Here is a 27,551-nt window from a genome sequence, read left to right on the forward strand (position 1 = left end):
TTAAGTTTTGATGTGTAAGAAAAATATTTTACTATTTGAACACTTGATAGTTACACTGCAGTTAATGATCTGTCAAGGTTGGTGTCAGGAACTAATAATTCACTATTAAAACTCCGTATGAGAAGCTCTAATTTGTCATGTATAGCAGTGAATTAGGAATAACTCATCTGTCTTCAATCTCTTCTCAAGAAGAAAACCTTTCTATCTGCTTAGATCTAAATGCGTATTAACTTGTCCAAATATACAACCTGAAAAATAGCCAACTATTAGTCTGTCCACTGGGAAGTGGCTGCAGATGTATTTTTCACTCTTCCCCATACTAGAATAACCAGAGCATTTTCAGGAAGATATACTGGTTTAGATCTCTATAGTAAAGTTACTGCATAGTATGGGACTGCAGAGTGCATTTTTTTACCTAATGGTCTTGTATGTCCCAGTCTCTTGCTTTTTTCTACCCACCACCTCATTTTCTTAGCTTTTTTTTTTTTTTAAAAAAAAAAGAAGTCAAGAAGGTCCTGCAGTGACCCAGGGATAGTTCACAGCTGTGTTCCCAGATGGGAGGTACATTAAAATTCTTAGTTTTGGTCTTTCTCCCTAAGACAACAGGAACAACATGCTCATTTGTGAGATGGGGAAGAATATCAGTAGAATGAGCAAATCAATAGCGTGAACTTCCCTACTCTGTTTACTTCTGGTAAGTGTTTAAGAAGCAATGTCTTCTGCCTTTAAAGGGGAAACCTGTCCAGAATTGTGGAATATTTCATTAGCAGTTACCAAATGTCATAGAACTTCTTGGAAATCTCAGACAACAGCCAAACAGTGGGAAAGTTAACTGGGACTGAGATTTGGCAGAGCAACTATCTGTGGGGGTAAAGAAGGCAAATTTTTATGTTAGTGGAAGCCCCACAAATTTCCAAAAAGCTCTTAAGGTTACCAAAATGGAATCCCCATGTTTCAGTGGTGGTTCTTTCATTTAGTAATTTATATTAATGGCTGTATTTTAATTTCAAGACAGCTATAAATTTTAACTCTTCACTCTTACTTATGTGTCTGATTTTTCAAGGATAATCACACTGAAATCAACACATTCCAGACTTTAAAGGCAATACTACATTTTTTTTAATTATTGCTATTAAATTTTTCAGCTTATCCTTTGTCATTGACTGATCTGTCAGTAAGATCCAGGCATGAACTTGATAGTGCCTGAGACCTAGGCTTATACCAACTCTGTAGGTACACTCCATTATGTGAACAAAATATGCATGCATAGAATTGAGGCTGGGACTAACAAAAATGCATCTTGTTGCTCTTTCTTTGTGGCTGTCATTTTCCATTTTTTCAATTTTCAGTCATTCCAAACCAGAGGGAAAAAAAAGAACCATGACAGTTTGACTGAATATGCTTTACTGCCTGTCATTTGCAGCTAAACCTGTAATACTTGAATACAGTATTCTGCAAATAAAAAGACTTTCTTTTAGCGAAGAAAAAAAAAATCTAACATGGCATATTTGAGAACTCCTTTTCGATATCTCCTTTTCCCCAACCCCTTTGCTTTGTAAAATCCCTATCACAAACAGTCACTAGTGAAGGAATAATCTGAGATCTGTCAGAATTCATGGCCTTGAAAGCTACAACAGAGTTCAACTTTGCAGGATTTTGAAAAGAAATAGCTATTTTATTTCTAACGACATAACCTGTAATAGCAGCATCGTAGGGCTTACTTAAAACCAACTCAAAATAATTCTTTACCAACTTAAGAGAAAGACTTACTACCACTTCTAGAGTCTGGGCAAGCAGTTCCTGTAAAACCCTTTTAATTTTAATGAGTTATTCTTTAGTATTCATATAATTCTCTAGATTCTTAAGTGTAGGTGAAGAAAAGCTTCGTACAACGTATTATAGTGCTTAGTTTACCCATTAGTTCAGCTGTAATTAACTTGTTGAAAGCTTAGAGCTCCAAAAATAAATGAGATTATTCGTTCAAAATGCCATCAGGTCTGCTTGGAATGGCATTTAAATTATGTAATGTAAATCAGTTTGAACTGTAAGTCCTTGTCATTATTTAGTGACATTTCATACAGAATAAATTGCTTGCAGGTTGGGCAGTGTGGTATGGAGCTTGGCAGAAAGCTATAAAAACAAATTATCCTTTCATTTTATACATCATTTGTTCAGACATTTGTAAAAATTGCTTTGTTTTTCTATAATAGAGAGGTGTCATTCAGTGGTTTGAAGCACATTAACTGCCTTGGATACAGACCACAGCAGTTAGGGGCTGATTCAGTTAGGACTGGAGAAAGATGCTTGTATGAACTGTAGAAATCACCCTATACCAGAAAAATATTAGTTAAACATTCACACTTTCTTCTGGTGGCTGTTGCAGAAGGTAAAGAGCTACCAGCTGAAGCTCGTCAGGATGTAACTAAGGAGGGCAGACTTTGCATGAAACTCAGTGTCACCACTCAGCTTCCAAGCAGTGAAATCCAGTGCCAGGTTTGTATTCTTGGGTTAGGGTTAGGGTTAGGGGTAGGGTTAGGGTTAGGTTAGGGCTGCTGGTGGTGGCGCACATTGGTCCGGGAACCATTGGAGCTGGGCTTCTGCATTTCTGACAACCATTTTTATAACAAGTTATGGAAAAAGGGCACTGTCACCATTTCTTTGAGCTTTCCTTTGCAAGAAAAGAAGCTGTGGGCTGTTTTGTTGGGAATGGTTTGTGTTTGTTTTCTTGTGGTTTTCCCTTTGGTACTTATGGTTCTGGATTTTTAAGAAAGTTTGATTCTGCACAGTGGCATGTCATTGGGTTCTTCAGGAGCCAGAGGTGCAGGACTGCCCTGGGAAGGCCAGGTCAGGAGATAAGTACTGCGGAGCATGGCAAAACTTGAGCTAATCTTGACCAAACACAGAAACAGACTTTTCACACTATTAGTTTTATAAATTGCTGAAAACCTACTCTATCAGTCAAGTTAAACTGGCTTATTAAAAATATTCTCCCTGTCTTTCCTAGATGAGATTAATGTACCAGTGCAAGAATTTTTAGGAAGGGCTTGCAATTATTAATTCATTTGATAAGCATAATCTCTTGCAAGGCAATAGTAAAATGTAATACTTGTCTCTGAACATTTTCAAGCCAATCATGGAGCGTAAAGAAGACTGAACATGCACCTGCAGTTTCAAAAGGCTCCCTAAAGCACACGCCAGAGTGTCTCAGTTCTTTGACCACTGAGATAGGGGCCATATGGGCACATCTGTGGATGTCAACTATTCACAGCCCTTTCTAATTTCATTTTACTTGATTTAATGTGTGCTTTCTGTTCTTTTAGTCTTCATAGGACATTTCATGATGATATGCCTATTAAGTGCTGGAAAACACTCAAGCATACTGTGAGCGTTTTAATTAACCTAATTATAGTAGTCTCTGATGCCCATCGTTTTTACTTTATCTTTTTGCTATGCCCTTCTATCTTCTTTCTGGAAAATTGTGGGGGGAAGGTGAGCAAAAAATTATTTTTTTTTTCTTGTGGGTATTTAAACAATGCTGAAACACCAAAACACTTACTTAGATAACAATTCTAGACACTGGCTTTGCATCTCAGATGACAGTAATTGACAGCACTTCTACCTAGCACCTCGTGCACCTGCAGCTCTGCTTTTTGCAACTGGCGTGACTTTTGTTTCATAATTTCCCTCCCCTAATTGTCACAATAAGAGGATTAATGTCTCACATAGCAAAGTTTTTATTCCAAGTGGATGGTGAATGCCAGAACAGCCACAAGAAGTTTTAGCATTTAGATTAAATAATCCATTTTACATAGAATACCTTATATATCAGACAGAAATCTAAGTCACAGTACGTTTCTTGGAACATGACAAGAACTAGGATACAGGCATTTACAAAGACTCAGAGGCTATATAAACTCTAGAAATATATAAAATATGGAAATAGTTTGAAATTCCCAGGATGATGTTTCCTGATAGTGCACAGTATTTTTTTATTTGCAGTTAGAGTACTACCGTGATTTATCAACTTCATATTTGAAGAAAACACAGATGCTTGAACAGTTTGCTCCCTGAATAGAGGAGAAGCAGAAAACTATTTTTTCAGTCTTTTTTTTCCTTCTGATCTGTAACAAGCAATGCAGAAATGCCCCTGCAGAGACTTCCTCAGCCTTATCACCATTTGTTTAGGTCAAACACTCCAAACACAGCAGTGTTTGCTGGGAGCATGCAGCTATTAGCAGGAGTCAAACTGTGCACTGGACGGACCCTAACTAATCACCCCCATTATGAGGATAAGAATCTGAGAGAGAGAACAAAACAGGTAAGAGTATTCTGATTGTTTAAGCTAATTCTTACCCAGAGCAGTGGCTCCATTCTAGAAAACACATGTAGTCTCTAAGGGCAGGTTGCAAATGAGATGACACCATGTGCATTACTCAGTGAACGAACTTATTTTCAGATACAGTTCCAGAATTTAACTTCTATGAAATTCGTTGTACTTCACACATCTGCTAACTTGCTTCAGGCAGCTAGTGTATGTCAGAATAACTGTAACAAGGTACTCAAGCTAGTCCTAAGTGGGCTGTTTCAGGTGCTGTTGGTGTTAATAGATCCTGCTGCCCAGATTCCTCCTGCTCAGAGGAAACACAGCATTTCCTCATTTCCCTGATACTCCCTTCAGTTCCCAGACCAGCACATAACATTTTTATATAGAAACCACCTTGAGAAACTTCACACCAAGCAGAGGAGATGGTTCTGAACTATTCTTTCCTCTAATTTAGGCATTCTGAATGTATTACTGGCATCTACCAGTGCCTTTCTGCAGACAACACCACCATTCAGTGCTTTTTCTAGTCAGCAGCACTACTATTGTGCGTCACAGTAGCAATAAAATAGAAACTCCAAGTGGCTGCTGAATGAAGCATTTAGTTGTTACTACTTTAAAATGTTTAATTTAAATCACATGGATTGTGATCATCACAGTTTGTCCTCTAGTTCAAGATAAAGGAATCATGAAAGAGCAGAGAAAGAAATAGTGGTGATATTATGTATTTTACAGCATAGTTTTCTTCTATAGATTTATCAGATCTATGCCAAGAGATCCCCTGAAGATGTTTACAGAATACTGCGCTCTTTTGGCACAGACTACGTCATTCTAGAGGACAGCATTTGCTATGAAAGACGACACAGTAGAGGCTGTCGGTTACGTGACTTACTTGACGTAGCTAATGGCCATGTAAGTATTATGTACAAAAGTAATAAAAAGAAAGTACATTTTATTTCTTTCTGAAATACAGTTACAATTTGAAGTAGCTTGCGTGATTTTCACCTCATAAGTGTAGGAAGTAAAATCTAATGGAGCCATTAGACATTCTCAAAACCAGCCAAATTGAACACTGCTTGCTTGGTGATAATTGATAATAAAAGAGGGAATTCAGGCTAGGCAAAGTAAGTCATCACTTCTTCATGTGCTCCCAGTCACCAGTACACAAATAGTGTTCCTTTTCAGAGTGTAAATCACTTCAGAGCTTCAATTCCCTCGGGACAGTTGTGTTACTCCATTTTGTCTGGGGGTATTTCAAGCATGCCTGGGACTAAACACAGACCCGCAGAAGACAGTGTAACCCAAAGCAGATAGGCACATCTGACAGTTGTTATCTGTAATAGAGAAGATACTGTATATGTCTTATATATAATGTTGTTTTCTTCCTCCCACTTGTTTTATACAGTTGCTGGTAACAAATCTGGCCACCCTGACCAAAGTATTGTCAAGGTTTTTTTTAGCTTCCTGTTATTGCCTGTAATTGTAAATTGACTAAAGGCATTTCACCAACTGTTCAATTTCATTACAGATCATGGATGGTTTGGGGGAGAATGAACCCGATTTGAAACCTTCGACGTATCCTCGCTTCTGTGAGGAAATTAAAAAAAACCTGCCTTCTTACACCACACACTTCATTAGAGTGTTTCAAAACAAAACATTCCATGTTTACAAGCTTGCTAAGCATAAATAACATTCCCAACCCTTTGAGCTCAGTATTTTAATGCTAGGACCCACATTAGAAATGCAGGAGTTTACAAACACATTACGTTTGTAAGACATTTTACATTGATGGTTTCTTGTTTAATAACTGTGATTTATTTTTTTTTAGACAGTTTAGTTTTGATAACATTCTTGATGTTGCCAAAAGTTTCATAGATTCATAAAAAATGCTAGCAGGGACCATTTTGATAATAATTTTCCAGTTTTAACTGACTGATTAAACACACTGAACAGCCTGCTGACCACTGCTGTGTAGCTGACCAACAAGTTCTGCTCAGCAGTTTGGATTTTTATTCTCAATAGCAGGCCATGCTACTCTGGTCCTGAGGATGCATTATCTTTGTGAATCCTGAAAACAGTCACAGAAATTATGTTTTTTCTTACAGTCTGATCCTTTTTAGACAGATCCTTGTGCTCTTTCAGTGCCTCTTTTTTGAATTTTTTGGGAATGTTTGTGGATATGAGTTTCAGAGTGCAGATGTAGTAATGTTAACCATTTCATGATGGAGTGTTATGTATTTCTAATGAGAATGAAGGTTGGAGCATGCTTGATACATGTTGCATGTTTGTATCCTCATAAAATGCTTAGAGCAAACAAAACTCCAGATTTCTCAGCGTGGATTCTCACAATGCTATTTTCTGTATCTGCTTTCTGAACTACAGGGGATCCTTTTTCTGTGTCTGAATTCCAGTAGGCTACCAAAACTGAACACTGCCAACCTTAGAAAAGAAAAACTCATCTCTAAAATCAGCAGGGAACTAGGCTTTGCTTTATGTTATTTCAGACACAAAGCTATATATTTTAGCACAAAATCACTGTGTCCTTGCTCTTTAGCCTAGAATTCTACACTTATTTTAAATTGACTTAGAAGATTCAGTGAAGACAGGCTCAATCCTGACAACTTTGTGATTTGTTTGTACCCTTTGTCTTTTTACCAGCTGGAACTTTGTGAATTGTATTGACTTTCTAAACACTCTGTAGATTACACATGACTTTTGCTGTGGTTTAGCACTGCTTTGGTTTTATACTGAAATTGGACATTAAATCTGATTGAAAGCCTAACAGTACTTTCCAACTTTAATTAGACATTCACTAGGATCATTTGTTTCTTAAGAAAAATAGAATTGTAATAATCAAGTGCCTCTAGGCCAATGTTGAATTAACATTTGAACACCTATAGGAGTGTTTGTGGCCTGTGCAAATAACTCAGTTATAATCATTACCACTGCAATTAATTTCTAATGATGGGAAACTTAAAGTGCTACTGATAGCAAACCCCACATCTAATTTAATCAGGACGTGTAATGAGATTAGCTTTCACAACTGAGCTGTGTTCCAGTTCCAAATGATTTAAGTGTTTTCCCTTTTCAGTTGTGCTGAGGTAAATTACTGAAGCAATGGAGATGGTTATGTCACATGCTCAAACAATTTTATAATGGTAAATACCCATTAAACAATGTTCAACATTTTTCTGCACTTCATGCTAACAGAGGAGGGAAGTGTGCTTTAATCACACTGTATTTAAATCAAACAATGAAAGTCGTGAGGTTGTTAAACTGAGCAGCTGAAACTCCTGAGTAATTTCTAAGCCTGTGTCCCTTACTGAGGATGGAGACCACTGCAGTTTGACATAATGCAATAATAAAACTTTTTAATCAGTATTAAAACTTTAATTAGGCCTGTAATGATGCATGCCTGCTTTTGCTGAAAGCATGGGTCAGTGAATTCCTTGATGAGTGCCTTACAGTAATTGAAAACAAGCACACGTAAGGTAAAGTATCTCCAGGCTGTATTGTCTCACTTTAAAATGTGGTTGTATCTTTCTTTAAAGGTGCAGTAGCTCTCTTCTGAGTGAAATGACAGATTCCAAGATCCAGTTGTACCCCTATCGCTGTCAGTTTACTTGCAGGTAACACCTGAGAGACTAAGTCTTGACTGTAACAGTAATTATTAACTAGATTTTTTTCCAAAAAAAAATCTCTAATGTTGCCAAAGGAGAAGTTTAACCCTTTTGTTGCAACTTCCAAGTGCAAATTGTTTTGGTTTAAAACAAAACAGTCCCCGAGCTCCCACTGGCCTTGGGCAAGTATAAAAACTTCATTATGATCATTACATAATGGTCATTACGATCCAGAACCACCACAGTATCATCGTTTCTTCTTGCAACACAAACAACCCCCTAAGCAGCACACCAGAATTTTTAAGGATGATACATAAAGTGTTAAGGAGATTGCCTAACTCCTGCAGTTCACAGTCCTTAAAGCCTCGTGTCACAGCTGGTGGCACTTCTAAACAACCTCAGCAGTTCCTGAACCAGAAAGATGCAATACTGAAGGGAAGGGTGTATTTCAGTGACTGCATAGTGCAGCATTCAGACCAGGCGCCTTAAAACAGTAGAAGAGAAAATAACAAGGAGTAGAACCATTCACCAGCTCAGAGGAGAGCAACCCAGACATCAAGACAGCACTGGAGGAGAGGGAGCGGCTCTTTCTCTGGCCTTAATTTAGGGGCTGGCCAAGGAGAGGAGCTAACTCATTTCTGCTGGAGCTATGGTGTCTGCTATAGATGTTGATGTGAGAATCTCAGGCTTCTTAGGAGGTAGGTGATAGTTGTCTAGTAACTATTTCCTCTGCTTCTCATGTCTTGCTGGGATCTCTGTTCACTGCATTAAAAATATGCCAGGTTTTGAAGAGTAACTTCACGTATTCCTGAACTACATCCCCCTGAGCACCTTATTTCCAAGCAGTTACTGCAGTGTCCCCGTTCCATTGTATTACCTACCATCCACACCCAGAAGCATCCCTCCTGGCAGCGTGTTTGCCAAAGTCTTACACGTGACTAGCAATGGGAATGGCACCACTGTGACTCCTGGTGTGTGTCCCTGTTGTCTGTGAGAAGCTGTGCACTGAAGATGTGCGCTGTCAGTGGAAGTGTAGTATTAATTACGTCTTTATAGGTCACAGAGACAAAATGTTATCAAGTAGTCAGAATATTTTTAGGAAAGAAATGCCTTTGAGATCCATGAGTGTATTTTCATTTCTTGTTTCAGTGTTCTGCTGGTGAGACCTAACATAATTATTTTATAATATGTTATTGTAAGGAGATGTAATGACTATTGTATACTAAATAAATTGTGTAATTTGAAAAATCACTTTTTTAGTTGGTTTTATGTTGGGGTGGACTGGGAAGGTGCTCTGAGGGTATCACCTTTACTTCTGTCTGCATGGAGGAAAGCAAGGTATTTTTCAGCAGGAAGTTTTGACTTTCCTCAGCCATGTTACATTGCATATTCACTGCCTTTGAATCCCCTTTGTGTTTAAAAGGCTTGCTGGAATTCCTTTCCCTGTTACAAGGTAAAGGTGTATCAGGTGTGATTTTTATCAGTTGCCATGTTAACTTCAGCAAGGTCAGTAGGCTGAGGCAGTTATGCCCTTTACATAAATATAATTTGCTTTGACCAATAGGGCTGTGCTTATTTCCACATTGTAGATCAAGCTTTAGTATTCTTCTGAGTAAACAAAACATGCATTCTTTGGGAGAAACAAACTGAGCGTACCAAAGGCATAATTTGAAGCAGGATGTGCTGATCCAGGTAAGCTTTTGTAAGTCCAGGTGTTCCTGTCACAGGGAGGAGCTGGGTTGTGGAGCAGCAGGTACCTGACTGCAGTCACAGAGTTGCAGGTTATAACCACTCTCAGAGACAGTTGTGGAGGAGCTTGCTCACTGAAGTTAATTAGGTACAGATAGGACTCCTGCAAGAGTCATTAAAGTAATGGAATTTGATCAGTACAGGTGCTTGCAAAGGGTATTCTGGGTTCCAGAGAACCAGTTTTCTAAAAACCTCATTGTCATTAGCATGGTACAAGGGAGTGGGTCAGAGCTAAGGGCAATCGGCTTTTGTACAGCTTGGCTGCACGTTACATACTTAGAATGTTATTTTAAAAGCGGAAAACCACAAAAATTAATGTAGTTGACAAGCAGACAGATTAAATACTAATATCCACAGGATTTAAATTTCAGACCTTTACAAATATTCTATACTAAATAAAATGTTCTTACTACATGGCTAAAGTCTGCAAAGAATGTATAAGAAGATTAATGAAAGCACCAGATTACTGGAAATCCCACTACCTAGGGACCCAAGAATAGTTTTATTCAATGTTTTTTCTTCTCTCACCCACTGCAGGGCTTTCTGCTGTGAAGCAGCTGTTCTTGTTTTTGAGTGACAGCTGTGCTACTTTGCAGTAAGCTTTTTGTAGAGGTACCAAAATACCTGTATGTGTTGGTGTAAATGTGGAGCCAGTGAATATATCATTTCAGAAACTGCACAGTAATTAAAAAAGCAGCATGGAAATTATAATAGATAAATTAAGCGAACTAATTAGTAATCCCTAGAAAGAGAAGTAGGTTTTAATAGGGCATGACAGCTGCAAATGAGTATGTCCTGTTACTATGATTGTACCTACACACATTCCTTGAGCAGTTTTAAAATGGTTTCTGACCTTTTGGGTTACACTGTAAGGCTAACCACAGTTACACAGCAGCTGTGAGCTTGGAGCAGGGGGGTTATTACATGTTTACTTACGAATCAGTGCCATAGGTATAGCAGAAGTATACTAGTACCTCAGCAACTCCAGGTTAGCTTCAGCAAATGGGACGAAGACTTTGATATCACAGAATTCTTGGACTAATTGTTGAGAATCCACCACCATGCTGTGTGTAAAAAAAGCACCTGGGCAATGGTACCATGCCTTCTGAGTATGTTACTGGACCAGGGGTCCACACATTGATTAGAAATAGCTGCTGCTTCCCTTGGCTTCAGACAGAACAGCACGCATGAGTAATGTCTATGGAAGTATCTGATCACAGCTGAGGGAGAAATAATTCAATAGAGTCCAAGCTTTAGGATGGTGCAAAATGGCATTTAGCTTTTCCAGAGGGAAACACCACATCATCTGCAGTGTAACCACTGGTTAACGGTGTGCTGTAGGTTTTCCAACATGTCACAAATGCACATAGGAACAAGGTTACCATGTGAATGTCTCCCATCTGGGAAGGGTGCAAATTAAGCCAATCACAGACTCACCCACCTGTTTGTTCATGGGGTTTTAAGATCTGCATAAAAACAACAGCCAGACCTCCCAAAACAAGCTACTACGCAACTTTAATCAAAGCAGTTTTAATTGCTTTTACAATACAGTTTGACGCTTTAAACAAATTATCTTAATGTAGGATGTATTCATATTATCAGCTTGTTAAGTCACATATTTTATGCTGCTTCTTGTGTTTGTGTCCTAAGATGGTGTTTCTGCTGCACTTTACTCCATTTATATATTCAAGAGGTCTCAATTTAAAAGGAAAAAAGTAGTTTTGTGGGGCCTTTTCCAATTATTGTCAAATTTAAAAAATGAAATACAGAATGCCAGCTGGCCATTAAACCGTCTGAAAAAGGGACTGATAATTTAGAGCATAATATTGCACCCCCTGCAAACACTGTTAGTTTTTCCCTGCATTTCTCTGTCCCAAGTTGATGATTATTTTCTACTAACCTGTATTCGAGGGAGGCCTGTGTTACTCTGTGCTGTCAGTCACGGCTTTTGGAAAGTTACCATCTTCGGATTATTAGACTTTTGGCAGCATTTTATCACGGGATTTTAATTTTAGAAGTGCCAGCATAGGTGAAGTTCTTTTTTGAATACAGGACTTCAGTCATCCCAAAGACACTGGCTATTCTGACACATCCAAGGGATGCTGTTTTAATTCACTGAAAATGCCTCTGGATCCCCGGTCAGCTCTCCCTGCCAAGGTAGTGCTTAGATACAGCTGCAGCGGGTCAGTGCCTTTATTAGAGCAGTCAGTCTGCAGCCTCTCAGCCCTAATCCTTGCAATGTTTCTGTTAAATGAAGTTTAGCAGAACCAAGGGACAGGAATGTACATGCAAATGATGAGGTTCAGGCTGGTCCTTAGTTTAGGCTCAGTTTAATAGCCCATTAGGAATGAGAAATTACAGTGAACTGCAGTGTCTGCTACTAACTAGACAGCTTTAGGGCTGGTATCTTAGAAATCCTGGCCTTTTAATACAGACCAATATTTAGCTGCAAGCAGTGGATTGATGTGTTGCGCCTAAATTCAGATTCTGCACTTAAACAACAGCATGAAGGGATTTCATTAAGGTAACTGAAGCTGAAGATGACCATCCATGCTGCTTCATTCCTTTACCTGGATCCACAGACCCTGGTCTGCAGTGGGTTCAGTAAGCAAGTGCTGCAGCTGAGGCTTAGTCAAGGAAACAGGATGGCTGTAACACAACATGGACATGATTTCCATGAGAAGATGATAACGTGCTTTTTTAACTCTAACTGATAAAGCTCCTACTGAAAACTGGACACACAGTATGCTTTCTTCATGCTTTAAGCAACATCTCAGTGTACATACACAGCACCTCTCAAAGAGTCCTTTATTACCTTAAGTGTCAAAGACGTCTATTTGTTAAACCCTGTATGTAAATAACTAAGTATCCCCTTCCAGCAATCTTATGCCCCCAAACACAAATGCCCACAATGTCCCACAATTAGCTCCTCCTATATTGTTCAATCAGATGCAAAGTGTGGCTCGCTAATGGCAATCTGACCACCTACCACAACAGAGGAAGAAAATTGAAGGAGCTGGGGTAGGACATAGCAGGAGCATGAAAAACTGTCCTTCACCCTTGCTTTTAAAACAGTCAACTTGGTAAACTACAGCTCTTCTGCATCTGTGTGTGAGAACAGTTCACTCAGTTTGAGAAACTTCAGTCCCCACTCTTCAATGTCATCATACACAAGGTCCTCCTTCCTTCCAGAGGAGCTCAGGGTGCCTGCTCCTTCCATGCAGAACACCCACAGTGTGTGGGTGTGGTATCACCTGCAGATAACAGTCAGGACCTCGGACAGCATCTGACAAGTAATGACTGAATATGCTAGTGCAGGACGCTCCTGCAGTCACAGTGGCCTGGTCTGCTCCTGTGTGCCTGAGGATGCGTCACTGAGGAGACGGTGCAGCCTTGTTGGTTGGTCTTTCTTCTTGCAGAGGGAATAGGCAGCACTGGTTTGAATAGACACCTGCAGCTCTACCATGTTGTATCCAGCGTGGACTGAGAAACCACTCACGTTAAATCAATGTTCTCTGTAGGTAGCAAAATTTCATGTTCCCATGGAAATAAAGAAGGAACAATCCCGAGGCAGTCCATTTGGTGTGAATACATGAGGATATGAATACATGGCTTTGTTCACTCAACTGCCACCTACAACGAGCCTAAGCCAAAATGCATGAGGAGCACTCATGCAGCTATACTACAACAGTAAAGAAATTAAACATGATTTTGAACCTATTTGAAGTGAAGCAAAAATGACAGAAATGCTCCAGTTTTTATTCTCATATTCAGATCTTAATATTTTATCATCATTAAAAACTGATACCAAGTCTGGCAATGAAAGTGAGAAAGGATATTCACAAACCACATGTTAACAGAAATCCTTCATCAGCAGTTCAACCATCTACGGTGATTTCTGTTAAAATGTTATCAATCTGTGGAATAATGGCTGGTTTTGTCACACAGAAGTGGCATGATTGTAAAATCTGAGTAACTACCTATTACCAAAATAAACTATTCCTTTCTAGTGCAGAAGCAGTGAATGCTGTTAATGCTGCCTGCTAACTGTGCCGCAGTTCCTGAGGTGCAGCTTCTGGCAGTGAAGGTACCAATACCATGTGTGTCATTTGCAAAGACTGGAATCTTTACGCCAACTGGAAGGAAGAAAAGCGTTGTCCTACAACCAAAGGTTGTGCCTCTGGACGTATTTACAGGCCAAAGAACAACCCTGACAGACTATGAGAGACAGAACTCATTCGAGTAAACATGTAATTATCTGTACTGCTCATACTGTTTATCTGACTAGCAGCCATCAATGACAGAGCTGTCAAATCAGCACTTTCCAAAACCTTACATTTATTCTCTCACATGTTAAACTGCACATACCCATTTTATAAGAGATGATCCTAGGTAATCTTGGTGAGCTTTGCTGAATTTCAAATGGAGACAGAGAACTGCTCCAAGATAAAAACAAACAAAATCCTACCTGCAACTAGGAACTGTTTATACTGCCAGTATAAACACGGCTTGTGTTCACTGGTGTGCTTCACTCCAGAACAGAAAAAATGCAGAAAGGTTCTTTCACAACCACCATGTGCTCTAGGGATGAAGAGGAATCGGTGTCGTGCCTTGCTTCCTTACCACGTCAAGTCTGAGCAACTGCTGCCAAAAACAGTCCCCCTTTCTCCCAAGAAAGAGCCTGTCCATGAAGAACATCTCATGCCAGGCTCTTCCAAGCCCTCAGTGCTACAGCAGTAACTGCCGCCAAGAATGTTGGTTCTGAGCCACAAAACCAAAGCCATCAGCTGTGAGCTCTTTACTAGCTCACTAAACTCACCCTACAAGGATTTCTGAATATGCACATATGATCATTTGCTTTAAGACAAAATTTGATAGGCACTTATCTCTACTTAAGAAACGTGCACCCTTGTGTACTCAACCTTGCCAATAATTCGTCACCAACTGCAGTAATGAATTGGCAGAGCAAAGACTAAGGTCTTAAGTTATAAAGGAAAAGCATAATACATTTTCATTAGCACGGTGTCCCCTCATAACACAACAATCCTGACCTCATCTTGCTCCCCACCCCCTTCTTCATTATAATAGAGGATATTTTTTCTGATGTCCTCCAGATCCTCATGCTGGGCAAGTATGTGGTAAACTCCTCCCTTCACATCTTTGCGAGTCTTCCAGCGAGCCCACAAGAATCCAGCACCAAGAAGAGCTGTGTGAACACACAGGAGCAGAAGAGAACATAATTGAGAAACAGATAAAACCTGTACACTCATAAGAGCTGCAGCCTGGCCTAGAGTATGACTGCTGCAGCAATGGCTGTGGCCCAGTCACAGCAAGGTCTAGTTTTGTGTTTCTAAGCAACTGCTTGATTCCTGTACTATTCAATGTAGTTACAAGCGAACATCAAAGACAGAAGAACAGGCCTTCAAAAAGAACCTTAAAATACCCTTTAAAGTACAACTCCGAAGCTGTTAAGTAACTGAATATCCCAAGTGGTGTTCAGAGACCTATTTACTGCCTTGAGTTAAGCCTTGTAAGGGGTAGCACTTCAGTAACAATGTGTGGTCAATAACAGATACAATTACACAGAAATGAAGCACAAGATGACATGAGACAAAAGAGAAAAATACTTTGATACATTTTGTGTACGACTGTATTACCGACCTTATAAATACTGATAAAAGCTCATAGTAAGGCCTCAAACCACTGGACATCATAAACTAAGGATGCAGTGAATTAACAACACTAGAAGCTCTTACAGAATACCTACATGGCAGCTGAGTGCATTCTGTGGAGCAGCATCTGGATGACCTTGGAACTGAGACAAGTGTGTACAGAGGACTGCACCCTGCACTGTGTGGCTACATACACACTTCAAGCCAAATCAGTGCATTTGAGATGTGTATTTAACTGTTTCTCCCTGCACCCTCAATGCGTTACACAGATGCTCACACACATGGTAACTGTGTGACAGTCACTTTTTAGCTGAGCTGATTTTTAATCACGGAATCCCAGACTGGTCTGGGTTGGAAGAGACCTTAAAACTAATCCAGTTTCAATCCCCTTGCCATGGGCAGGGACACCTTCCATGAGATCAGGTTCCTCCAAGCCCCATCCAGCCTGGCCTTGAACACTGCCAGAGATGAGGCAGACACAGCTTTTCTGGGCACCCTGTGCTAGCCTCTCACCACCCTCACAGGGAAGATTTTCTTACTTGTATCTCATCTCAATCCCCCCTCAGTCAGTTTAAAGCTCTTCCCCCTTGTCCTGTCACTACAGGCCATTTTTAGAAAGTCCCCCTTGAGATTTCTTGTAGGCCCCCTTCTATTGGAAACTTACAAACTTGTAAGTAAAATTGCATGAATCAATCACTTTTCAGTGCATTACTGTTTTCTAGAAGCTGTGTAGGAGAAAGTGCACCTGAAATCTTGAGAACAAGAAATTTTATTAAAGTTCTCTTAATTGAAGTTACAATTGTGTGATAATACCACTGTTAACCACATCAACTAAAATGTTTACAACAATGCATATCACTTCATTAAAACCAACTGATTTTTACTTATAATTTGGAACTGAAAAATTAGAATTATTAGGTCGAAGATATTTTTGCTTTTTCAGTCAGCCAAGCACAGGCAGCAACACAAAGCTCACAATAAAACTGCTATGACACAGCAAAAGAATCCCTCCTGTCACATAGCAATCTATTATCAGCCTCAGCTACCTGGGATTCTGAAAGCTTTGGAAGTATTTGGCTTCCCATGTCTTTTGCTGTTTGTATTTGTATGGCAAACATGGTGTCTAGCAGAGCTGAGGACAATGATGGTATTTCAGGTAGCTAGACAGATGGATTTAAAATCCACATACATCTTCATATTCTTACTACAGCTTCTTCATGAAACTTAATTAACATTGCAAAAGCCACAAGAGAAATCTTCCACGCAAGCTTTCATGGAATTTGATTAACAAGGACTCAAAGGTGTGATCCTTCCTCACTTGTGAGATCCTTGTCCTTCTTCTTCTTTCTGAGATCTGAAAATGGTTGAGGAAGCCAAAAGCAGCTGCTTGTTAGGAGCTGTGACGCTACTGGTTAAGATGCAAGAGACTGTTATTCTTTGACCAAGTGTACTCCTAGTAGTGTATTTCCCCTAGACTGACAAATCTGTTTAATGCTCAGTAGTATTTTAAACAAAGCTTATCTGGTAGCAATTTCCACCCTTGCTTTTCAATTACATTTGCTTCCAACTAGGCATCTGAACACTTCCTTAGCAATAAAGTGAAAACATGCACAAAATAAAACTGCAAAGACTTCTCATAGCTCACAAATGTTGATTTACTTAGCAAGATATGCACACCAGAATGAAAAACAAGCTACTGATGAAGCTGAGAGCATGGCAAAGAAATGAAGGCAGAGTCAAGTCTCCAGTGGGAAACTGAGTTTTTCAGTTTAAGGGTGAGATGAAGACTATTCAGGACAAGATGGATAAATGAGTTCACCATAGGTAATGCAAGATGTAGTTGCCATAACTACCTAACAGCACCAAAAAGCAAATGCAGATGGCAAACATGGATCTAAAGCTCAGGCCTGTATCCTTGTGAAAGACGGCCAGTGTGATTTCACAGTTGCGTCCAGTATAGCCATCAGGGCAGCGGCACTGGAACTCAGTTGGTGACTGTGAGATGCAGGTGCCGTAGTTACAGGGTCTTTTAGCACACGCAGTGTGGACACATTGTCTGCCAGTGGCATTTTCCATGATCATGTATCCTGGAGGGCAACTAAAAAGACAAAGGCAAAATGAAACCATTAAACTTGGAGAAAAGTAGGCATTTAAGACAGCATTTAAGATTTTAAAACAGAATTTGATGATACTGTTCCTAAAGTAGCTACTAGAAGGAAGTTACTTAGAATCTAATTACAGGTCTGCAGTATTTCTGAAGTGGTCACACAACAATGGGTTCCACAACTTTAAACCGCAGGTTTTCTAAACTCAGTTACACTGGGTTCTGACAGATTACCCATGTGAAAAACAGCTGCACTAGGGTCTGCAGTTCTGTCTCAACACGACGGGCTATGCCATGTTCTTTGTGTTTCCATCACAGTGAATTTCCAGAACAAAATTACACCTACAGACAACTCTGATACTGTGGACAGTGGAGTCCTTAATGCTTCACATGTACGTTTTCACAGCACAACTCGCTTGAATTAGCATTGTTCTAACCCCAGCCGCAGACACACACAAGAACCCTGCTTAATGATGCAAAGCTTCTGATGCAACTCAAATGGCCAGTGAGGGGTCAGAGGTCAGAGTTTAAGACAGTGTTAGGAGTGGGACACTAAAAAAGAAAGCACATCTACATTGCACAGCATGAGCTCCACAAGACAGCTAGCCTTGGTAGTGCTCTGCTGCAGGTAACAAACCATTTTTTCCTGGTTGTCAGGGTTTACAGGGTTTATAAACACTCTGGACTTGCTGTTATTCTTTAAACATTGTCCATTAAGAGAGGCAGCTGAAATCGGTTCAGAACCAGTGGAGATAACACAGATTTACATCAGCTAAGAGTACTTCCTAAAAGGAGAGTGCTCTCTGAATAACACGGTGCCTGTGCAGGCATCTAGCTTAAGTGTTTCACTGGTTCTACTGAGGTGATGAGATTCCCAGTGGCAGCCTTCCAGCTGCACACTTCTTCAGCATCAGCCCCTTCTCACCTGCAACTGGAGGGCCTCATGTTTTTATTACCTGTGTTTTCTGCACCAATTACCTGCATTCATGCATCATCCACAAATCAATACAAATAAATTCCTGGTTACAAGGGTTATTCCTACAAGCTTCTGAAGAACAGCCTTCTTTGACGCCTTGGGCACTTAATACTGACACCAGCTCCTTCACGTGAGTGTCCAGAGGGATTCTGTAGTCATTAAATCTGACATCCTTCATACATCCTGAGGCAAGGCACAAAGAAATTGCTTTAAAAGCCATTCTGCAAGAACGATCTGAAGCAGCTGTAAGATTTGGCAGTTCATGTCTAACAGAGGAACTGAATTTACCTGAACTTTCATAACATTGTTCAAAGTAAGTTTTTTGACTGAATGTTAAAAGTTTTGACCAAAATTCCCAGTGTTTTCCACAAGAACTGAATGCTGCTGAAGGCCCCTGTCTGCTGGGTTTGAGACAGAATAACATGTACCCCTTCAATATATTTTCATGTCATTTTGTATGCACAAGATGCCTCAGCACAAAAGCATGTATCTTTATGAATTTACGTATATTTTATAACTTCAAAGACCTTAAAGTTTCAGCTGCTTAAGTGTAATATTGTTCTAGTTAAAATTATAATCATGTAACCATTTGACTTCTTTATTTACTTAAAAACAAATGCTATCATTCCCATAAGAAAAATTCAAAATGTGGTCCTTCGTTCTCAGCGTAAACTTTAGTTATTAGAATACTTCTAGTGAAACAAGAGAAAACAATCTTTTTCTACATAATCTGTGATACATTTATGCTGTAAGTTGTTATTCTATTTAATGCATATACATTTTATATGATTTCTCCTCCCACTTTTGTTATTCACTGGAATACTTTTGCCTGGTGAAAACATTACCACCTTGTTTCAAATGGATTTACTATAATCTGGTTAAAGAGGTGAAGGACATGGGTGAGAGATAATAGGCAGGAACCAAGTAATGGTGTGTGTCTTTCTTGTCAGTACAAAAGATGTGCTGCATAACCATGCATTATTTGTATTGTGATTTTAGGGAAAGGGAAGCTTCCAACTGAGGACAGCGTAAAAAGCTGTTATGGGTGTCTTAATCTTACAATTCTCTATATTTCTCCTTGTGTAACCATTCAATTTCTAGGCTTAAAATGGATTTGCTTTTTAACAGACATCATGACCTTGTCCACTCAGTTGCCAAAAATTTTAATTCTTAGCTCTAATTCAATGAACTATTTCTAATAGTAGTTAATGCCTCAACCTAGTGATGGTAAAATCCAGTAAACAAAGGGTAGTGCATCAAGGTAATAAACCAATCTGTCATGGGCTATTCAGCGCACATATAAAAATACTCCTTCCAGCACAGGGACAGCTGTATTTGGTAGGGAAGGACAGGTGCCGAATGGCCTGGATAGCATTATACAATGCACCAGTTCTACATGCCTAAAACAGTGAGCCACTCACAGAGTACCTGGGAGAAGCTTGTAGACCTCCAGTTACAAATACTCTACATACAGGCATGTGAAGAGGTTACCATGTTATTTCCAAGTCCAGTATTTGCACATAATTCCCTGCTGTACTTTTCTCATAGTCAGAACAGTTTATGTCTCCCTTTCACAAAGTGTCATGAAAGAAATCTGTTTACTCTGGCCTCTACATAAACAGAAAAGCTTCTCACAACATGTCCACGTGGTACCAATAAACCTTTTTTACAGTGCATATTCTAAACAGCAAGGTCAAGAATTCCTCACCTTGAAAACTCCTGTTTTGATTGAACGGATGGGTGTTTCCAAGGACCAAGCTGCTGGGGTCAATCACAATCTCTTTGTACATTCCTGCTGCTTTCCAAATTTCTCTCTTCCCACCTCCTTCATAAAGGCGAAGAGTAAATTCATTTTCATTTCTCTCCAGTGTGATATGATGCCATTCACCATTATCAATGTGGTAGGAGGGAAGGCTTACAGAATAGTCTCCATCACCCAGATTATATGACACCACTAATAATCCCTGAACAACCTTGTGGATAATTAACAAAGTAGTAAGAAAGAAAAGTCAACACTTGATACTTTGTATTGATCTGTAACTCCAATCAATTTGTTTAAATTTAGGGTATATTGGCAGTGCACATAGAGTATAATATACATATAATGCACTGGACAAAAACAACCTAAATACTGGTTATTCACTTGGAGTAATTTTACCCTGCATCTCTATTGGACCAATTTATAGGGTTCTTCAAATGGTTGAGAATCTGTATACCATCTGTACACTGACAACTCAAACCAGCTTAGCTGAAGAGGTGACTCATTCAGTGATATGTGTAACATGGAAAGGGTGTCATGTTGAGAGTCTGACATCACTAGAACTGCTACAGGCATGTTTTTGGCAAAGTCTAAACTATGCAGAATCAGCCACTTGTGACCTTGGTTGAAGAGAACACCAGGTTAGCAAACTATACTTCAACATAACTGGCAATAAATTTGTTTGAAATCCAATGGGATACAACAGTTGTGTGGTTAACATCTTAAGTGGAGGTTCAGGTCTGTAAGTGTCCATAAAATGAATTCCCTTTTTTTTTACTTAGCATGAGGTATTTGGTTCTATTTCCAACTTAAGCTAATGTTTTTCTGGGCTAACTATTCACAAGCATTGATTTAACTTTATGCTATCACTGTCTGGGACACCTTGCTCACCTGCAGGGTGATGTATTCATCCTTATTTCGAGACAACATGCTTGTGATGACACCATCAGGCTGCCGTGTCCTAATCATGGCTTCAAACAGTGTCCTTCGGGCAGGCACACTGATGGGGAGCTGATAGCGAATGTAACTTCCTGGCCCAAATGTATATTCATTGGCAACTAAAAATACAAGACAAAGACCTTTAAACCATTTTGCGAGGAGAAGAAAATATTAATGTTTACATTATTTTCATAGTAAGATATGAAAGTAAAAGAAAAAATTGTAATGCACAGCATGGATCCACAAAACATAAATTTTCTGTCAGGATATGCTCATTTATCTATTTCCACAACAGTCACTTTCCGACTTTATCCTCCTCTCTAAAGAGGTGATCTCCCTCCTGAACTGATCCTGCTGATGCTCCTCCTTACAGTGCTCACTCAGGATGATAGCAGGAAGGCAGAAGCTTTGACCAAGACAAAAGAATTGACTGCAAAGTGTTAAGTACCGCAACCAATTTTCACAATCTGGTATTTAATAGTTGTATTTTTGCCACAAATTTTGGCTCCATAAGGGCTAAAGGTAAGATCCTACTATACCAACACCACACATCCTTCTGCCAACAGTCTCTTCCAGACACCAAAAGAGCCATAATTTCTAATTCCAGTTGCATAGCTCTAATTCCGCACACTAAAGGGTAGTGTCACACTCACATTTAAATTTTAGGTTATTAGATGTTTCTGAAAGTATAAACAAATGTAAATTCTAAAAACTGTCATGAAAACAAATGATTTTTCCAGAATTCTTTTGTCATGCAATCTCGATTGTACAGTTACTGCACATACACCCTCAGGACTAAAGAACTGATCTGATACTGGAAAGCAATTTCTCAAAGGGAATTAGAAAGGAAACTGTTAAAAATGGCAGGCAACTATACTGAAACATGGCTTTACACAGTGTAAACATCACAAGCCACCTCAGCAATCACTACCTGCAAACATTCCAAGTTTTCTGTATTGTAAAATTTACCAGCCTATCAATAACATAACAGAAGAAGACTTCACCTTTATCACATTGATAGCCATAGTAACCCGGAAAACAGTGACAAGCAAATGAGTCCCAGTCTCCAAGACACCTCCCATGAACACCACAGGACAAAGACCCCATGGTTTCACAGCCCCCATCCGTAAGTGTGCAGCCAGGGAAGCTGTTCAGGGACTCTGCAGGAGACTGAAGGTCATATACCTTTAAGAGAAAATCATACAATACCAAAATATTAAAGAAACACATTTCATTTTTAAACAGAAAGAGCTTACCAAGTAACAGTCTGTTCTTCATCTGCACTGCTTAAGATGCCAAGTTTGCTTTTTGATATTCAGATTTCAACTTACTTTATCAAGACCACATTTTGCTTTTGAATAAACTGCCTACGAAAGCAAAAAAACCCTAATACTTTCTAACAAAGCAGACAGCTGGCATAAATATACCATTATACAATTGCCATTCACAAGTTCCCTGAATGTGCAAAGAAGCTTGGAAGACAGCTGCATGTAGTAGCGGATAAACAAAAGCACTGTTTTTGGCTCACAGATGTATCTGTTTATAATTGAAAAATATTTTTTCAAGATAGTTACTCTAATATGACACAAAAATCCAGAATTTTCTTGTATTTTACACTGATGCACACAGGCATTGAATAAGTGAATGGAAGCAAAAGTTTCAGGTACAACACAGATGTCCCAAAAATTGAATAAAGAAGTTTAGTCCTTTGCTAAAGCAAAATGTTTCAGTTCTCATACCTGAGTATCCACGATGAAATTGCGTAAACAACCAGAAAAGTGTTTGTGTAGCAGCTGTGGGTAGGAATATGGTAACGATTCCTTTACACCACCCAGCTGTAGAACGTGGTTCACATTCAAATACCTTTAAAAGTCATATGAATAATAAAAATAGATGTGAATTTATCTTCAAACATCATGGCATTATGGCATAAGGAACATCTATTCTGCATTTCCAAACAATAAAGGCTTTATAAAATAATAAAATAATGCAACTATTTTATCTTCTTTCTCTGAAATACAGTAAGCCAGTGATCATTAGCTGGCCCTTTAAAATAAAGGGGAAGATAAAGGGGCTTTTAAACGTAAAGCCTGTGGCATTTTAACTTTTACAATTCAGGTACATTTGTGTTCAGGTCAGGAACAGCTGTGATATTCCAGATACCATATTCTCCTTCAAGTGCTCCTATGCATGCCCATTCATCCTATACTACAGGAATAATACAACAAAAAATTGTTTATGATAAAGGCCAGATAAAGGCCAGAAACCTAAAAGCTGGGCCACCATGGTCTAAAAGGTACAATAGATATGTCCAGGGCATGCAACATCTCCCAGTTATCTCTCTGAGCCAAAGAAGTCCATTTATTTTAGTCCTCGAAAAGTTTTTTCCCTGAGTTATCAACTCCATTTTTTGTTTTCATTTGTTCTTATATTTTTTTCCTTTTTTGTGTGCTCCTTTCATGACCAGGAAGCTTCCACACATCTGATGACAAGGCTTAATCCCAGTGGTAATGAGCCCACTTTCTGGGACTATCTATTTCACAGCTCAAGTATCTTTACTAGTACAAAGGTTTCCCTAAAATATAGCCTAAATATTCCTCACCATAACTCAAGGCCCTGTACAGAAGAGATCATCTAAATCCTCTTTGTAGCATTCTTTTACATACACTGACATCTATCATATCTCTCCTCAGTTTTCCCTTCTTGCTGTTAAGTGAACTCAATCCTTTCATTCGTGGTAAGTCTTATTCTCAAGATAAGCTGATTTCACTCATTGCTCTCAGGACTAAGTCCACCTAGTACACAGCCATCCTGCACCGAGGTACACAAACTGGACCCAGGACTCTACCTGAGGCCCAAATAAAGTGAGAAATCCTGTGGGAACAAGATGGCACAGGGTACCCACAAAAGTTCCAGTATTAGCCAGTGTTCTGCCATTGTTATTTAGCATTCCTTCACTACCCAGGTTCCTTAAAATCTGATTAGTGCTCTAAGGTCCGCACTTGACCCAGAAGATACTAGAGAAAAGGAAATGCTTTCAGGGCTCCCAGCCATTAATAACTTGCCTTCAATTTGATAGGTAAAATGTTCAAAGGCCTTAGAATAAACTGCCTTTCAGTCAATCTCCAGAAATTTACCTTTCTCTTCGTGGAACAGACCTAAAGACTTCACAGTTTGCACGATCTTCAGTGGAAAGCCATTTGCCTACCCCTTCAATCTCCGAAACAACAGCTGCACTGCAGTGATCCAAAATGAATCTAACATTCTGCACCAAAACATGGGATTACTGAATTAAGAGTTTATGTAAGATTCAATAAGCATATGATATAAAAATAGTAAGACATTTCTTCTTTTTCTTTTTGCACACCATCAAGCAAAAAAGGTTGGAGCTTTTTTCTGTTCTCTTTTCCACCTTGCAATAAGCAGTAAAGCCAAAACGGAACAATTTAACAAAAGGCGGCACTTAATTCTGCATTCAATTTATGCTTCTGAGTAGTTCAACCACTTGCACAAAAAACTGTAATTGCATTTGCAAATAAACAATCATCTGCTTTTTGTGCATAGGTAATCAATTTCATTGTCTGAAAGTATACATTGTGCAAATTGCAACTAAGCCTTTATGCACATTCCACATGGGCTGCAAAGCTTAGAAAACAGGAAAAAGATTCCTTTGATCCCAAAATATGGATCACGACATTGGCAGATTTGGAATTGACAATGCTGTCTTCCCAATGCTTGTATTATTCATCAAATCTACAAGCACAGAATAAAACATATAATTACGCAGTCCGTTTTTTTCTATACTTCTGGTTTTGCACAAGTGTCATGGGTTCAGCCATAGCAGTCATTTTTTCTCCTTCTTGTAGCTGGTGCAGTGCTGTGTTTTGAGTTCTGGGCCGCGAACAGTTGCTTGATAGTGAGCAAGTTTTGAAGGTGTTTTTGTTCAAGGCCTTTTCTGAGCACGTGCTCTGCCGGGGAGGAGGGGAGGCCAGAAGGAAGGAGAGACAGGACACCTGACCCAGGCTAGCCAATGAGGTATTCCATACCATAGCATGTGATACCCAGGATGTAACTGGGAGAGAGAGCTGGATGGGGGGAGCTCTGGAGGAAAATGGAGGAGGTAGCACGCGGTGCTCGGCCAGGCAGGGTGGAGTGAGTTATGGGTCGGTGGCTGGTGGGGTGTTGTATTCTTTTCACTTGTTATTGGCTGTATCATTATTATTGTGTAATGCCTTAGCTATTAAACCGTTCTTATCTCAATCCGTGGGGGCTACATTCCTTGGATTCTCCTTCCTAACTCTCTGGGAGTTGGGGGACTTGGTTTAAACCACAACAAAAAGGAAATAAATGCTACTGGAAATACAAACATCGTGATGCAGGCAGAGGGGGAGGTGAGGAGTGGGAATCAAATAGCTGACCTGACCACTAGTTCTGACTTCCAGTTGATGCCACTTTTTGTCTGCTACATTCAGGTGACTTGGAAACTTCATTGTCACAAAACCTGAGCCATGGCTCATCTTCAGGACAGGAATGCCACTGGAGAGCTCTAATACAAAATGAACAAGAAATTAAATTCAGTTATGGGAATCCTTCCATTTTGGATATGTTAGCAGTTAGTGAATGCAGTGATTTAGTGGTTATTTACCTAAAGTGGGGTTCCCTACAGAAATAGCTAGAATTATATTCTATGACCTCTATCATGCAGAAATACTCACTGAACATAGTATTTATTTCTATGCTTCAGACTGTGCCACTTCTCCATCAAAACACTGAAACTAATTCCTGATGAGCAACCTGCAAGTTTGCAGTGCTCTAAAACAATTAGCACAATAAACTGTTGAATTGCTGAGGTGAGCAGCTCGAGAGAGGACGCCTTCAGCACCGGAGCGGGGGGGGGGGGAGATCAGCGCCCAGGAGCCTCAACTCAGAGCAGCGAGAGCCCCCGCGGGAGCTTCAACTCCTCGACAGCAGTTCCCGGGAGCCGGCAGCTCAGCTGACGGGAGCAGGGACTCACAGGGGCGGAGCCAGGAGGAGCGGGACCAGCCCTGACTGAGTGAAACCTGCCCCAGGGAGCGCGGCCGAGGCAGTTGGCGCCGGATGGTGAGCGCTCACCGTATGCCCAAGGCCCGGGCTGGGAGCAATGCCCTGGCTGCCCCGGCGGTGCCCAGCGTAGGCACCAGACAGAGCTGATGAGAGGGGAGGCTGCAGAGCAGAGCTCGGAGTGTGGAGAGTGCCTGCACTGGTCTGGTGAGGGGAGCGTGCCCAATGGGCAGGGCTGCACTCGCTGCTCCCTGGTGCAGGTCCTCCTGCAGGAGGGACTGAGCTGCGGGACGCTGCCAAGAGGCTGCAAGATGTCAGGGAAGCTGAGAAGAAGCAGGACTGCTTGCTCCTGGCCCAAACTGTGCAAGGGCCTCAAGCTTCCTGTCCAGCTCATGGAGGAAAGAAAGAGGCCGGTAACCCATAGAGCTGGGAATTAGTAACAAAAAAAAAAAAAAAAAAAAAGGAGGAAGAGAGCAATTAAAAGCAAGGGGCTGCCTCCTAAGTCTGCTGTACCCACCCAGAACCACTTTGCTGTCCTGCAGGGGACTGATGAGGAAGTGCACTTGCACCAGAAACAACCGGCTGGTGCACTGCTAAAGAAGATCTCCACTGGTGCTGCCAGGAGAAAGCAACAGGTCATAGTAGTAGGGAACTCTGCTTTGAAAGGAGCAGAGGCACTCATCTGTCAGCCTGACCCAGTCTCAAGGGAGGTGTGTTGCCTACCTGGGGCACGGATCAGGGATGTTGCAGAGAGGCTGCCTGCTCTAGTAACTCCCACTGACTATTACCCACTTCTCATGGTCCATGTGGGTGCTAGGGATAGCAGTAGCCCAGAGAACATGAAGAAGGTCTACAGGGCCCTGGGAGAGGTGGTCTGGGGCTCTGGAGCTCAGATAGTCTTTTCATCAATTCTCCAGGATAAAGGGGAGGACCTTAAAAAGGCCAGGAGGATTGGACAGGTTAATAAATGGTTAGAAGGGTGGTGCCATTGTCAGGGGTTTGGGGATCTAGAACATGGGGTTCAATTTAGGAGGCCAGGTTTACCTGGGGCTAGTGGAGCTGGTCTGGCAATGAAGAGGAAGAGTGGTTTTGGTAGGAGGTTCACCAGACTGGTTAAGGATGCTTTAAACTAGATGTGTTGGGGGAGGGAAGCATCATTCCATCCCAACACACCCAGTCAGTTGCCAGCACCTATAATAAATACTCTGAGCAATGTAGAGATATCCTAGCCACTCAGCCAAGGAGCCAGCTTCATTCGGCTCAGATGCCTCTATGCAAACACCCATAGTGTGGGGAACAAACAAGAGGAGTTAGAGATGCATGCACATTTACGGGGCTATGACATAATAGGTATCACAGAAACATTGTGGG

General features: G+C 40.3%; 2 protein-coding genes across 4 annotated transcripts in view; one reads left to right on the forward strand and one right to left on the reverse strand.

The window, feature by feature from the left end:
* The window catches only part of DPY19L3 (dpy-19 like C-mannosyltransferase 3), a 32,150-nt gene extending 24,436 nt beyond the window's left edge, over positions 1-7,714 (forward strand). For all 3 annotated transcript variants that reach the window (XM_031051839.2, XM_005152197.3, XM_031051840.2), the window contains 3 exons: positions 4,186-4,318; positions 5,075-5,233; positions 5,850-7,714. In XM_031051839.2, coding sequence (XP_030907699.1) covers positions 4,186-4,318; positions 5,075-5,233; positions 5,850-6,011 — 454 coding nt within the window. In that variant the 3' untranslated portion in view covers positions 6,012-7,714. The remainder of the gene's footprint in view (positions 1-4,185; positions 4,319-5,074; positions 5,234-5,849) is intronic.
* A 4,813-nt stretch (positions 7,715-12,527) lies between these two features.
* The window catches only part of LOC101880005 (neural-cadherin-like), a 57,569-nt gene continuing 42,545 nt past the window's right edge, over positions 12,528-27,551 (reverse strand). Inside the window, 12 exon segments of the mRNA XM_034073042.1 lie at positions 12,528-12,931; positions 12,933-13,030; positions 13,033-13,170; positions 14,741-14,896; positions 17,216-17,460; positions 18,445-18,625; positions 20,151-20,415; positions 21,093-21,259; positions 22,145-22,325; positions 22,880-23,003; positions 24,278-24,405; positions 25,559-25,686. Of these exon segments, the coding sequence (XP_033928933.1) occupies positions 12,779-12,931; positions 12,933-13,030; positions 13,033-13,170; positions 14,741-14,896; positions 17,216-17,460; positions 18,445-18,625; positions 20,151-20,415; positions 21,093-21,259; positions 22,145-22,325; positions 22,880-23,003; positions 24,278-24,405; positions 25,559-25,686 (1,964 nt within the window). The 3' untranslated portion in view covers positions 12,528-12,778.

The sequence above is a fragment of the Melopsittacus undulatus genome, chromosome Z, assembly GCF_012275295.1.
Source record: "Melopsittacus undulatus isolate bMelUnd1 chromosome Z, bMelUnd1.mat.Z, whole genome shotgun sequence".
Lineage (NCBI taxonomy): Eukaryota > Metazoa > Chordata > Aves > Psittaciformes > Psittaculidae > Melopsittacus > Melopsittacus undulatus.